We start from the raw sequence: 12,613 nt of genomic DNA, 5'->3' as shown, positions 1-12,613 counted from the left end.
AAATACCCCTATTCCCGAGCTCGATGAAAATGCTTTACAGAAAACCATCAGCACAAACATCAAAGCCTTCTTAAAAAGTAGAACAACAGTGTTGCCATAAAGAACATCTGAACAGCAAATACAAAACAATTAAAGCACAGCAATATAGTGTTTGAGTTTGAATAGCCATGCAGAGACCGCTAGACAGACTCCAGCCATCTGTTCGCAGGGTCACAGATGACGCTTCGGAGGCCCAAGCTGCGATCCGCCGTAGATGATCACCGGTCGGTTTTCCATCCGTGCACAACCATCTGGTCGGTGTTCCATCCGTGTACAAATGTCCAGTCGGTGGTCTATCCGTGCACAACCGTCCGGTCGGTGTTCCATCGTGTACAAATGTCCAGTCGGTGATCCATCCGTGCACAACCGTCCGGTCGGTGTTCCAACTGTGCACAACCGTCCGGTCGGTGGTCCATCCGTGTACAACCGTCCGGTCAGTGGTCCATCCGTGTACAACCGTCCGGTCGGTGTTCTATCCGTACATGACCGTTACACTTTGGTCTGTCTGTGCATAATTGTCAGTCCGTCAGTCCAACCGCTGGTTCATCTGTATGTCAGTCAGCGTCCCATCCGCACAAAACTGTCAGTCGGCGGTCCATCCGCATAAAACAGTCAGTCCGCAGTCCATCCGCATACAACTGTCAGTCGGTGGTCATCCACAGATAACTGTCAGTCAGCGTCCCATCCGCACAAAACTGTCGGCCGTTGTTCCATCCACACTTAACTGTCAGCCAATATTCCATCCGCACAAAACTGTCAGTCGACGGTCCATCCGCATACAACTGTCAGTCGGTGGTCATCCACAGATAACTGTCAGTCAGCGTCCCATCCGCACAAAACTGTCGGCCGTTGTTCCATCCACACTTAACTGTCAGCCAGTATTCCATCCGCAAAAAACTGTCAGTCGGCGGTCCATCCGCATACAACTGTCAGTCGGTGGTCATACACAGATAACTGTCAGTCGGCAGTCATCCGCACAAAACTGTCAGCCGGTGGTCCGTCCTCAAGGCCGTCCATAACCGGCAGGCGTCGGTGTGTCCCCAGACTCGTACATAACCGACAGGCAGCGAACCGCCCGAGGCGGAAAAACGGCGGAAATCGATGCGCGGCGGCTCGGGCGGCGGCGCGCTGCCGGGCTGCCCGCCCGACGCTCCAGCATGATGGACGGGCGGGCGGGCCAGAGGCGGACCACGTGGCGCCTCGGCTGCCCCGCGGCGATTTGAGAGCCCCGCCCTCTGAAGCTGGTCCGCACTGGCAGACGCGGTCTTTCACCAGGGCGTGGGGCAGAACTGCTAAGGTACGTCATTTAAAGCAACGCTCGGGTCGGAGAATTACTTACCAGAGGCTGACGGAAGCGCACATCGCGCGACGTACGCACAAGCATACAACTAGGGACATTTATGATCGTGGGCAAGCTACCGACTGCGATGCAAAGCATCTCATTTTACGACTGTTAATTAAGTATACCCCAGGCTGTTGGCTACTGATGCTTTATTTAGAGTAAAAAGGATGCTTAAAAGAAAGCGCACACCAACTATTTGCACTACGTCGGATAGAACGTGATGGATTTGTTAACGAAACGTATTTTTGCCCCACCAACAGGGCGCCACAATAGACATCGATGTAAACGTTCCTTCCAAAATAACTGCATTCCTTCAAGCAGCAAGAACACAGTTACTCTGATTTGGCAATCGGTGCTTCAACCTTACTAACTCTGTTCAAGCATGGACGGACGATTACACAGCGGTTCAGTTCGGCGTGCTTTCATGCAGCACACTTGGAACGGCAGGTGCCTGGCGTTCGCACCTGGTGCTAGTACGCTCTTTGGCGTCCGTACCTGGCGCTCGTGGGTTCTGTGACGCCCGTACCTGGCACTCGTGGGCTCTGTGGCGTCCGTACCTGGCGCTCGTGGGTTCTGTGACGCCCGTACCTGGCACTCGTGGGCTCTGTGGCGTCCGTACCTGGTACTCGTGGGTTCTCTGGCGTCTGCACCTGGCACTCGTGGGTTCTCTAGCGTCAGTACCTGGCACTCGTAGGTTCCGTTGTCGCTGGTGGTGACACATTTGATCTGGAGAGTCCAGTCGGCTGTGTCGGGATCGAACAGGCCCTGGAACCGCTTGTCCGTGATGTAGTTGACCTTGCCACCTGTCAGGATGTGGTAATCCTTGCGACGAACCCACACCTGCCGACAGAGCAGGGCTCATTAGTGTTCGGACTGGCGTTCTGCGAGCGACCCCCGAATATCAGCTGCTCGTCGGAGATATCTAAGGGATCGTAGGCACGCATCCTGTCATGACAGCCATTGGCTGACCATGTGTGGCACATTGTGCGTCATGATTACATCAGCGTCTGCTTTCTAAGTAAATGTGCGTCAGGATGAATATGTCGGCAGAAGTCTAACGCAAATGCTCTGATCATGCGGGATAGAGGTCTGAAGTCTCTGAAGATCCAACGTGGCGTTCTTGCCCAGCACATGGTGGTCTTACTGTGTTCATTTTACTCTAGGCACAGCCAGGCCAAGACGTTGGAAAGGTCAAGGTTCAGTCTTCCGTTCAGCGCAGACTTTTTTAACGCTTTTCGTTCGTTTTGTTTTTGCGTGCGTTCTTATGCATGCGCGTAGGGCGCTCACGATTGCCAAGCCGCACCCATCGGTATGCCGGGGGCATGCATCTATACAATTGGTTGGCGCTCCTGCACAGGCGGGCGCAACGTTGCCGGCAACGAGCCCTCCGCGCTTGCTTGAGAGCGGCACGGACTAACAGAACAGTGGCACCAGTGAGATGGTCTCAGGGCCACAACGAACGTGAAAACGGCCGCGGCGTCTCGAGAACACCCGCCATGGCGTCCGGGTGCGTCCGGGCGATCCACGTCTTGAGCATGGTGTCCGACGCAGGGGCGCGTGGCGGCTCGTCGACCGTCTGTCGGTGACGACGCCGGCCGAGTCAAACGGCCGGCCGCGCCGGCACCGATCTCATTCTGTCGCCGCAACGGCCCGCTCCGGCTGATGGAACTGCCGGCGCCGGCCCGACCACGGCACACGACTCGGCGGATGGGAGGCGGGCCGACCCGCCGGAGGAAAGGAGTCGGCCCCGCAGAAGGAAAGGGTCGACCCGCCGGAGGAAAGGGGTCGACGCAGCAGCGGACGGGGGCCGACCAAAGTTCAGGGAAGGAGCAGACCCACCGGAGGGAAGGGGTCGGCCCGGCAGAAGGAAAGGAGCTGACCCGCCGGAGGGAAGGGATCGACCCGGCAGCGGGCGGGGACCGGCCCAGCGAAGGGAGAGGGTAGGCCCGGCGGAGGGAAAGGGGTCGACCCAGCGGAGGGCGGGAACGTTGCCGATGGGCTAAGCCTCCTGACAGCGTTTGTTCGTGTCAGGATTGCACCGGTATCCAGTGTAGTGGACCTCTCGCTGTAGTCCTGTTGAGCTTTAGGGTTGTTGTTCCTCCCTGAGATGGCGGGGTCCAGAATTAATCTTTGTTGCTTTTACTTGATGCGTCTTTGATTCATGTGCTCACAATTTACACTATTCGCTTTGCCCGTAAAGTGGGCAAGATTTAGTCAAAATAGCCATGCAATGTCAGCGACCTGGCGACCTGATGTGTACACTTTCTTTTAAGCACGTCAATTTTGATACTTCGATCTCAGGGCGAAAAGTCTGTGACCAAAAAAACTAAATCCCAGCGATTCTCTGGACCCCTGCAGTCAAAGATCATGCCGTCTCTAAAGCTCGTAATAGCTACCACGCTCACCCTGCGGTAGGGCGTAACTCTATACCTTTCCCAGCGGCCTCAACATGGCAACATGCGCCAGCAATCACCGCCCTCCACCACGTCAACACCGAACTCCATTAGTGTGCAGGCACCACAGACTGCAGCGGAGGCCACCATCGCCACGGTCTTGGAAGCCTCGTCCAGCGCATGACTGCTTGTCCAGCAGCGCCGAGTGTGCCCAGTACAGCGCCCTTGCATATTCCACAGGCGGCCCGAGGCACAGCGGTGGAATACAACCTAGCTCGCGGCTCGTACAGCAGCAATAAAGCACCCAGGCAAACAGACACGAGGCTCGCGGCGAGCGAGAGAAATGCAGCCGTCATGGGAGCCGAGCTGGCGCACACGACGCGTGGGGAGTGCTTCCAAGGCCGATGGCTCCCACGCGGCGCCCGGGGCGAACGACTGCGCGGATTACGCTCCGGACACCGTGTGTCTGCAGCGAGTGTCCCCCACGTGACCGGGGCCAGCGGGATTAGTGGTCCAGCGGGGGATGGGGGGGGGGGCGTGAGCCTCCGCTTTCTGAGAATTTGAAATGATTGCTATGGATGTTGAGTGCAAAATATTAACAAAGAAGGCTGTGAGCCAGCTAGACCACCTCACAGATTGAATTAATTCACGGATTGTGGACCAATGTGGGGCCCAAATTGCACCGAATTAACATTTCAACTAAAACATGGATTGCAACCGGAACGGATTTTCAGATTTGCCAGCTCACAAGGATTGAGCGAATTGGAAAAACCATGAGCTTGAATTCATCACTAAATGGTATTTTAAATGCTCAATAAAGACATCAACTCATAAAACAACCACTATATCAATAAAAAAACCCATGCTTTCAATTCCAAGCAATGCAAAAACAAGCCACATACAGCATAACTTCGCCACATCTTTCATAAACAAATTTTCTGGCAAACAGATATCACCGACAGATTGATATGAGTGAGTGACACTCAGATATGCTGCTAAGGAAAACTAGAGCTCCATTCCTTCCCAGGTAGCTGAAATACATCAAAATCTAGAACCCTCTCTTGTCACATCTTGGCTTCCGTTACTTCTGATGTCAGCAACTCCATATAACACAAACGGATGATAGTGCATTTCAAAGTTCAAAACAGGGCAGGTGCATAAGTTGCTAGTAGAAAGCACACCATAAAGTTTTGAAATGTTAGCTCCTGTGTGAGAAAGTTAGTAAGCTATATGGTAACGCTAAAGTTCCTCTTTACCTAGTCAGTCAGCCAACGTTATGAGTTTAACACCAGCTTCGACTTCAGTATGCTGCTTCAACAGATTCATTTCCGAGTGCCTGGCTCACCAAAGGTTGTTGTATCCTCACAATTATTTGTCTACCCACTCACCTCACCAATTAACCTGCGTCAAAGAATGAACATGTAGTCCCCTTCAGCCAGGGACCGCAGGTGACTTCTGCCCAAAAGTGAGTTAGGCACTCTTTTCACGCAGCAAAGCGCTGTGGCACTGGGTACGAAATGATCACTTTGAGTTATTTTTTCCACTCCTACTTGTACACGCTATGCGCAAATAGGACACCACCTCATGCGCTTGTATATCTGTGATTCTCCTGCATTGATTTAGATAGTCCAACACACTTGACACATAGTCGGGAAATTAAGGTGGATGAACATGCCACCCAAGGATATCCATTCATGCCTTAAATGAAGATTTAGTAAGATTTTGAATGACTTGTGCTGTCACCAGAGCCTTGGGCACGTACCTAGTATGCATCTAAGATGTCAACGCATCAGCAGTTGCGGCGGATGTCGGGTTATAGGCGACACGTGCCTAACTCTCGAAATACGTTATAGGCGACACGTGCCTAACTCTCCAACCACGTCATAGGCGACACGTACCTAACTCTGGAACCACGTTTTGTAAACATGGGAGAGTTTCATACTTGTCTCTAATGTACCCACAGCGCACGAGAGACGTTACACGTTTGACTAATACGCTGCATCGTCTAACAAAATATTCCTGGTAGCCCTCTTAGAACGTTGAAAACAAAACTACGAACACGAAGTTACCCACTGTTGTCAACATACATGGACACAGTTTTGTTAACTGCGCAAATGTCACTTCTGGCAGCTTTGCGATGCACAATTACAAACAAAAATGGCTTTCGCATTTCTCCAGCATGAGCAACGCAGGAAGCTTTGGTAGCATCTGGCTTTTAGTAAAAAGCATTTCAAAATGACGCAATACCTCCTCTGGATAGAGAGCAGATACCGCCGGCAATGGACAGTCGCATGCGTGAATTATGACGTCAACGCAGCCAGTAATGTACCAGGAGACAATGGCTGCAGTTGGGGCTGTTTCATTGGTTGGTGTATCCCGAGTATAGATACACGCCCGAAGTATCCTATTTGCTGTGCGATGGTCGTTCTCGTTGTTAAGAAGGCATACTAGATGAACGTCGTCCTGCTCTTATGAATTGGATACCGCTAAAGCTGTCAAGCGGCATGTGTTACACGTAGCCTGGGATTTGAAAATGTTATATAATGTGCTCATGGTTTCAGCTCATTGAAACCAGAATCGATTTTGGTCCCCGCGGCGTGCTGGTGCTTGTGAATTAGAACCAAAATATTTCTGATATGATAAACAGTGCAATGAACCTTGTTTGTTCCTATATTCACGCAAAATTGCATTCTTTACAGGCAACATGCTGTGCTGAGTATGTTACCAGCCACTTGGTATGGCAACTAATTGCACGGTTTTCTGCGATGGAAATCAACAAATTTCGTAACTTTAAGACCTTAAGATAAACCAATGCTGTAGTTAACGTTTCCAAAAGTTCTCAATATGAAGGCGGATTGGCGCGGATTGATTTGATATGTTTTTTTCTGGTGGGCGGGCCGGGCCGGATTGGATTGACAAATCTGGAAAAAGGCGGACTGGCGCGTGGATTAGATCTGGACTGGCCGGACTGCACTGGACCGGATTCTGAAAATTCAGTCGACGAGGTGCACTACGACCAGCTCAGCCCTAGAGAGCTTTCATTGCCCTTGCACACTCGCAAATGCTTAGTCAAGAAAAGGGGCCAGTTTTCTCCAGTAAACATGCACGGCGTCTACCTCGATGTCGATTTACGTGCTCCACAAATAAGGAAGGTTGTATGGCAGGTACACAATGTGTTCTAGCTGCATAAAACGTGGATTGTGAGAACAGCGGAAACTGGGTTGGCCTAAAATGCCTGACATGATTACCGAACCGAACATTACGACGATGCAAAGCATTCTGTCCGATATCCGTGCAGCCGAGGCGATGCACTAACGGGCGGTCGGCCGTGCCTCGGCCTCCTCTCGTGCCCCTCTGGTCACAGCTGACGGCATATCGCAGCTCCCGCCCGCGGCTACGCACTGCGGCTGCCGTCAGACGGTGCTACCAGCCAACGTTTGTCCGCCTTCTATTGCTAGCACGCTGGACAAGGGGGAAAACGGTATCTTATTTGTCACTGGCAAAGTTTGAAATAGCCACAACTTTCACCTGGAGCCAAATTATCAGGCATCATTGCGGCATTACTCAAAATACGATAAGTCATACAAACCAAGATGAATGAAATGCAATGCAGCAAAGAGTATGACACATTTCCGTTCGGAAGTTTCATTTACACTTAAGTATCATTTGTTGACGATGCCGAAAGTCCCGGTGATCAGGACACAGGTGTTAGTACACAGGTAACTGAAGCAGCGGGCTGCAAGCCGATGAGCCCGTCAAATTTGCAGGGATAAGTGTATTCACAAAGCGTCACTCTCCACGGTCTTGCGATCAGATTGCACACACATTTTGGTGTCACAGATTACGGCACCTTAATTTAGCAACTGTTGCGCTGTTACATGCACAGCTACGTGCATGGCCTGTGCCTATAACTAGGTGGTGTGGAATGAGGTTTCATAGCTTTTCATATTTCTTTTTAAAAATCTGAGCCTTTACAGTCCGCGCTTTGGAAGTAGTCGCTCCCCAATCTAGACCCACCAACCAGGAATCTGGCCCTGGATACCCTATTACAGAGATGCACAGATAGCAAATAAATGCTCACGTAACGAAGCAAAATTGATTGATAATTTCGTATTTTCCGCGCTGGAACCTTTCGTCACCTGACGACCTTGTCAAGTGTTTCGCAACAAGCATGATTTATGCGCCGCTCGTAGAACAAGATCGCGTCTTTTTAAGTGGTATTTGGGCAGCGTACACATCATAACCCCCAAAGCATTCGTCCGCTATCCTGTTAGGATATGTTCAAGTACAACACATCACATGTCCCAGGTAAAAGGACCTAGGGCCTACTGATCACGTACCACGAACTCGTAATAACATAGAGCAAGGGGTGAAATACTTGTCGCGCTAGCCCTCATTGCACCATTATAATGTTCTGCATCTTAACATGCCCCTGAGTGGCTGTTTGGATGCCATTGGTTTAAGTGTGTGTGTGTGGGGGGGGGGGGGTCAATTTGACCCCCTGAGCTGTCTGGAACTAACAGAGCTTAACACCAAATTTACAGGGTGTGTTGGCCTGTAACTGAACTCACTCAGATCAACGTTTGAGTTCCTAGGCTGTGGTTTTCAGGTCAGTTAAGGTCAAACAGGCTGAATCTCTGTGTTGGTCACCAAAGAGCCCTCAGAACCTAGACACCTGTTCTAGGCAAAAGGTCACATGATTACTAAAGGCCAGTGACCTTGTTTGCCCTTTTAAAGGTCATGGCGACCAAAATCGCACAAGAGTGCTTTGAGTTTGGCATTTAAGTAAGCGACAAAGATTACGCTACGCAGTATTCCTGTAAACCAAGTGTTGAACCGGTCACTTTAGGTCAGTGACCAATTCTTACCTTTGGAAGAGGAATGGAAGATATATTATGCGGTTCCTGTTATCAGTAAATTCGAAATGAGCACCAGAAACCACCCCATACAGCAAGCTCTAGAGAACTAAAAAAGATTGACTTTGACCTTGTTCTGACCTTCAAAACTGAACTTAGGTAAATGCAGTTTGTCCATCAAAGTGTTTCGCTGCCTAAGAAAGTGTCTCAGATGTGTATGGTCTCGTCTAACACACCGTTGTTGCATCAGACTGAACGATTTCCTAAAAATTGACTTCGCAGAATGTATGGCCTGAATTTGACAGGTCGTAGGTCAGCGACCTTATAAAGTACATATACATTTTTAATACTAAAGAATCCGCCATGCCATTGTCCAAAGCTATCAAAATTTAGCGCCGCTGCGCCACGCCGTTTGGAAACCATTTCGAAAAAACCTTTGGGGGTTCCATTTATCCCCATTCTCACCCGGGCGTGTGTCAACAAAGCGTGCCGCGCCGGTGCCTGATTCCAACGACGGTGAGCCGCTCACTGGGACTTCACTGTTTCCAACACTCAGACTGTCGAATGCCCGGCACAGGAGGAGCCGCATGTCCTGCGTGCAGCTTTGCAAACGAACTCCCATCAAGCAAAAGCTATCAGGCATCCATGGTTCATGCTTCTCTCAGAATAATCACTGTCAGGTGTCAATGGTAGAGGCTTGTCTCAAAATCGCCACCGTCTGTTTGGGTTTTGCTCCAGAAGAGCTGTTGAAATGGATAATCATAAGGAGTCCACCAGACACTGAATGATAGTTGAGACCAGTCATTTACAATTATCAGAATAGGCATGATTACCAAAGCTAGCCCTACCGTGACGTAGTGTCCTTTTCAGTTGGGGGATGGTGCCGCCTAACGGGGGACGTAGCTTCTTATTGCTATTGCTATTTATAAGCTGTACACATAATTGTCGTTTATCATCATTTTTAGGGTTCAGTCCCCAAACCAATTTCGGGAAACTGCCCCTGCCTCCAACAATGAAAAAAATAAGTCAAATATTGGGAGAAAATTGTTCTAATTGAGTTTCGGGAGCAGGCTCCGTCATTGGCTTTCTTTCTGCGCCCCCCCCCCCCTCCTGATCCCTCTGTTTTTTCACAATCACATTCCTGTAGCCCTATATATATATATATATATATATATATATATATATATATATATATATATATATATCGATAGCATGGTTCTACAAGCACCTAGAAACAACATGCTGGAAGCGTTGGCGGTCTTCATCATTTTTGCGCAATCACTGGTATTTTGCTCTAAGCCTTGCACTTCCTAACATGTTCCCGAATAATGGAATGTAGTGTCAAAGCCATGCAATATTCATATTAGCATATTCAAAAGGATTCTAGCACCTTCTTTTAGCACTGCATGCAATATAACGACAGTAACAAATCGTTTCATGTCACGCCTGTCGACCGGTCAATACGCTAAATACGTGGGGCGGTTCTAACGTGGGGCGGTTCCCCTCTGGTTTGGCTCAATTGGTAGAGCACTGATCTCCCAAACAAGATGGTTCAGGTTCGAATCCCAACATAGTCAAAAAGAGAATTCGGGTTGTGACGCATACGTGGCTAAGGCCAGACATTAGCAGACCTTCTCAGTCCGTCTCAGAGCTCCATAGCAGCAGTCGACGGGTTATCTGGCAAAAACGTTGACTATCACACCAGGTGACTACAGCTCTAACGGTTATTCTATCCGTGAAAACAATACCTTGTCTCGGTCTCTCCGAAGCAGCAGTGACAACCAGTATGGGAGACACAGGATCCATGTGCTTTTAGCTTTTCAAACTTGCAAGTCCCTATCAAATGGTGCCCTTGTTGTTAATACTGAGACAAAATGGGGTCAGAACCCACGACCGTACATTAGATGAGATATGTAGATGAAATACACGTTAGAAATCAGACACTGACGCAGCCAGGTTGCTCTTGCTAATGTAGGTCCTGCAGCTGATAATTGGTCCTCCATCCAATGTCCTAAGAACCTGCACAGCCTCAGAGCAAATGTAAAACAATGACAAGCTCATTTTCTTGTAGCTCATGATAGTTGAAGCTTCCTGAAAAATTGATTTAATTACAGTTTTCCATGAACATAATTGTCTCCAAACTAGTCGTTTCCAAAAGGATGCTTAGACAAATGCCAGTCGACCAAAGTCATGTAATGGAGTCTATGGTTTGGTTCGGTTCGGTGCCACTCAGTTTATATTAACTTAGCAGGACGGATATTAGCAAAAAAAATGGCGTAATAGATCCGTTCAAGATGGGTCAGATACCGCCTTTATTCTGTGTGATATAGCACTTGCTCTCTGATCCCGTTGCTAAGATGCTGTCACGGAAACTTGCAGTCGCCTGTGCTTGCGGCTCCCGAGGGCTCATTGGGATGGGAAGGAGTTTCCATGACAGCGGGTGACAGGAGCATGCTGGAAGACGTAATGTGAGGCAAGGCAGCGATAATTTCGGTGAATCGAAAGCAATTGTGGTAAACAGGAATTTTTCATGCCTGCAAACATTTCACAACGAGCCTTGGAGGAAAAGTTATGTAAAAAGTGTCAAAAGTGGATGTTTAACACGCGCTCGGGTGGAGGGTCATATTGCCATCCCCCCGAAGGTTTTTCCAGAATGGTTCCCGAACGGCGCTGCGCAGCCGCGCCAAATTTTGCATAACTGTAGATAGCGGATCGTTTGGCATCAAAATGTAGATGTACCTTGTAAGGTCGCTGACCTATGGCAGGTCAAAGTCAGGCCATGGTTTCAGCGAGGGCAATTTCTAGGGAATCCTTCAATCTGATCCGACAACGAAGTGTTAGACGAAGCGATACATCTCTGAGATGCTCTCTTAGGCAACATAGCAGATGAATGAGCATATTAAATTGACCTAAGGTCAGGTATGAAGACCACAACAAGGTCAAAACCAACCTGTTTTGTTACTCTAGGACTTGCTGTATGGGATAGGTTCTGGTGCTTATTTCGAATTTATTGATGTCAGGAACCGCATTATACATCATCCATGGACTTCTTAGAGGTCCGAATAGGTCATTGACCTAAAATGAGCCAGGTCAACATTTTGTCTAAGGAACATACTGCTTAGCGTAATCTTTGTCGCTTAGTCAAATGCAAAACCCAAATCAATCTAGTATGATCTTGGTCACCTTGACCTTCAAGAGGTCAGAGAAGGTCACTGACCTTGAATAAACATGTGACCTTTTGCTTAGAAACGGTAATCTAGGTTCTGCGGGCGCTTTGGGGACCAACCTGGAACTTGACCTTGTTGGACCTTTTTGACCCGAAGGTTATAACCTAGGAACACGAAACTTTTGCCTACGTGAATGCATGTACAGATCAATACGCCCTGTAAATTTGGTGTCTCTAGATTTTTTAGTTCCTGACATTTCAGGGGGGTCAAATTGACCCCACCCCAACCGAGCGAATGCATGCTGTAGAAAATGAAAAGACCAAACTCACACAACCTCATTCTCAATGTTTTTTATTCCGCAAAGTGTAACACCCATTTGTAAGATCTCACTGTGGCAGGATTACATCAAATAGTTGAAAGTTAGAAAGCTTTTTGAAATGTTTAATGTTCATTGCTTCAGTTCATTTGCATTAACTTTAAGGAAACCAGGGACGGATTTTCGTATTGCTGGATCTGCTCTACCCCCACAACTCTGACACAAAAGTGAAAAGGTATAGCAATATTTTTCTGCACAATCTCTCAAACTATCTTAAAAGATTGTGCCTTTCGGTGACGCCTTGCTGAACCCCAAAAATAAGGGATTATGAAGAAAAATGTGATTTTTTATGTTTACATTGGCATAACTCCATACTAGAGATTGACTCTTGCTGGTTCTCATGGCTTGGTATCAGACTGGATCTTTGTTCTTGCTGGATATTCTGGCTTATTGTCTGGCTTGATCTTGATCTCTTGCTGGATCTTCCGACTTAATATGGG

The 12,613-nt window shown here is 48.7% G+C and overlaps 1 protein-coding gene across 1 annotated transcript in view; it reads right to left on the bottom strand.

The window, feature by feature from the left end:
• LOC119112172 (lachesin) overlaps window positions 1-12,613 on the bottom strand; it is a 72,854-nt gene that overhangs the window by 18,386 nt on the left and 41,855 nt on the right. The window contains exon 3 of the mRNA XM_037236238.1: window positions 2,063-2,221. Within this exon, the coding sequence (XP_037092133.1) occupies window positions 2,063-2,221 (159 nt within the window). The remainder of the gene's footprint in view (window positions 1-2,062; window positions 2,222-12,613) is intronic.

Source organism: Pollicipes pollicipes, unplaced genomic scaffold (genome assembly GCF_011947565.3).
Source record: "Pollicipes pollicipes isolate AB1234 unplaced genomic scaffold, Ppol_2.1 Scaffold_7261;HRSCAF=8764_pilon_pilon_pilon, whole genome shotgun sequence".
Taxonomy (NCBI): Eukaryota; Metazoa; Arthropoda; class Thecostraca; order Pollicipedomorpha; family Pollicipedidae; genus Pollicipes; species Pollicipes pollicipes.
This window is presented reverse-complemented; position numbering and strand designations above follow the sequence as displayed.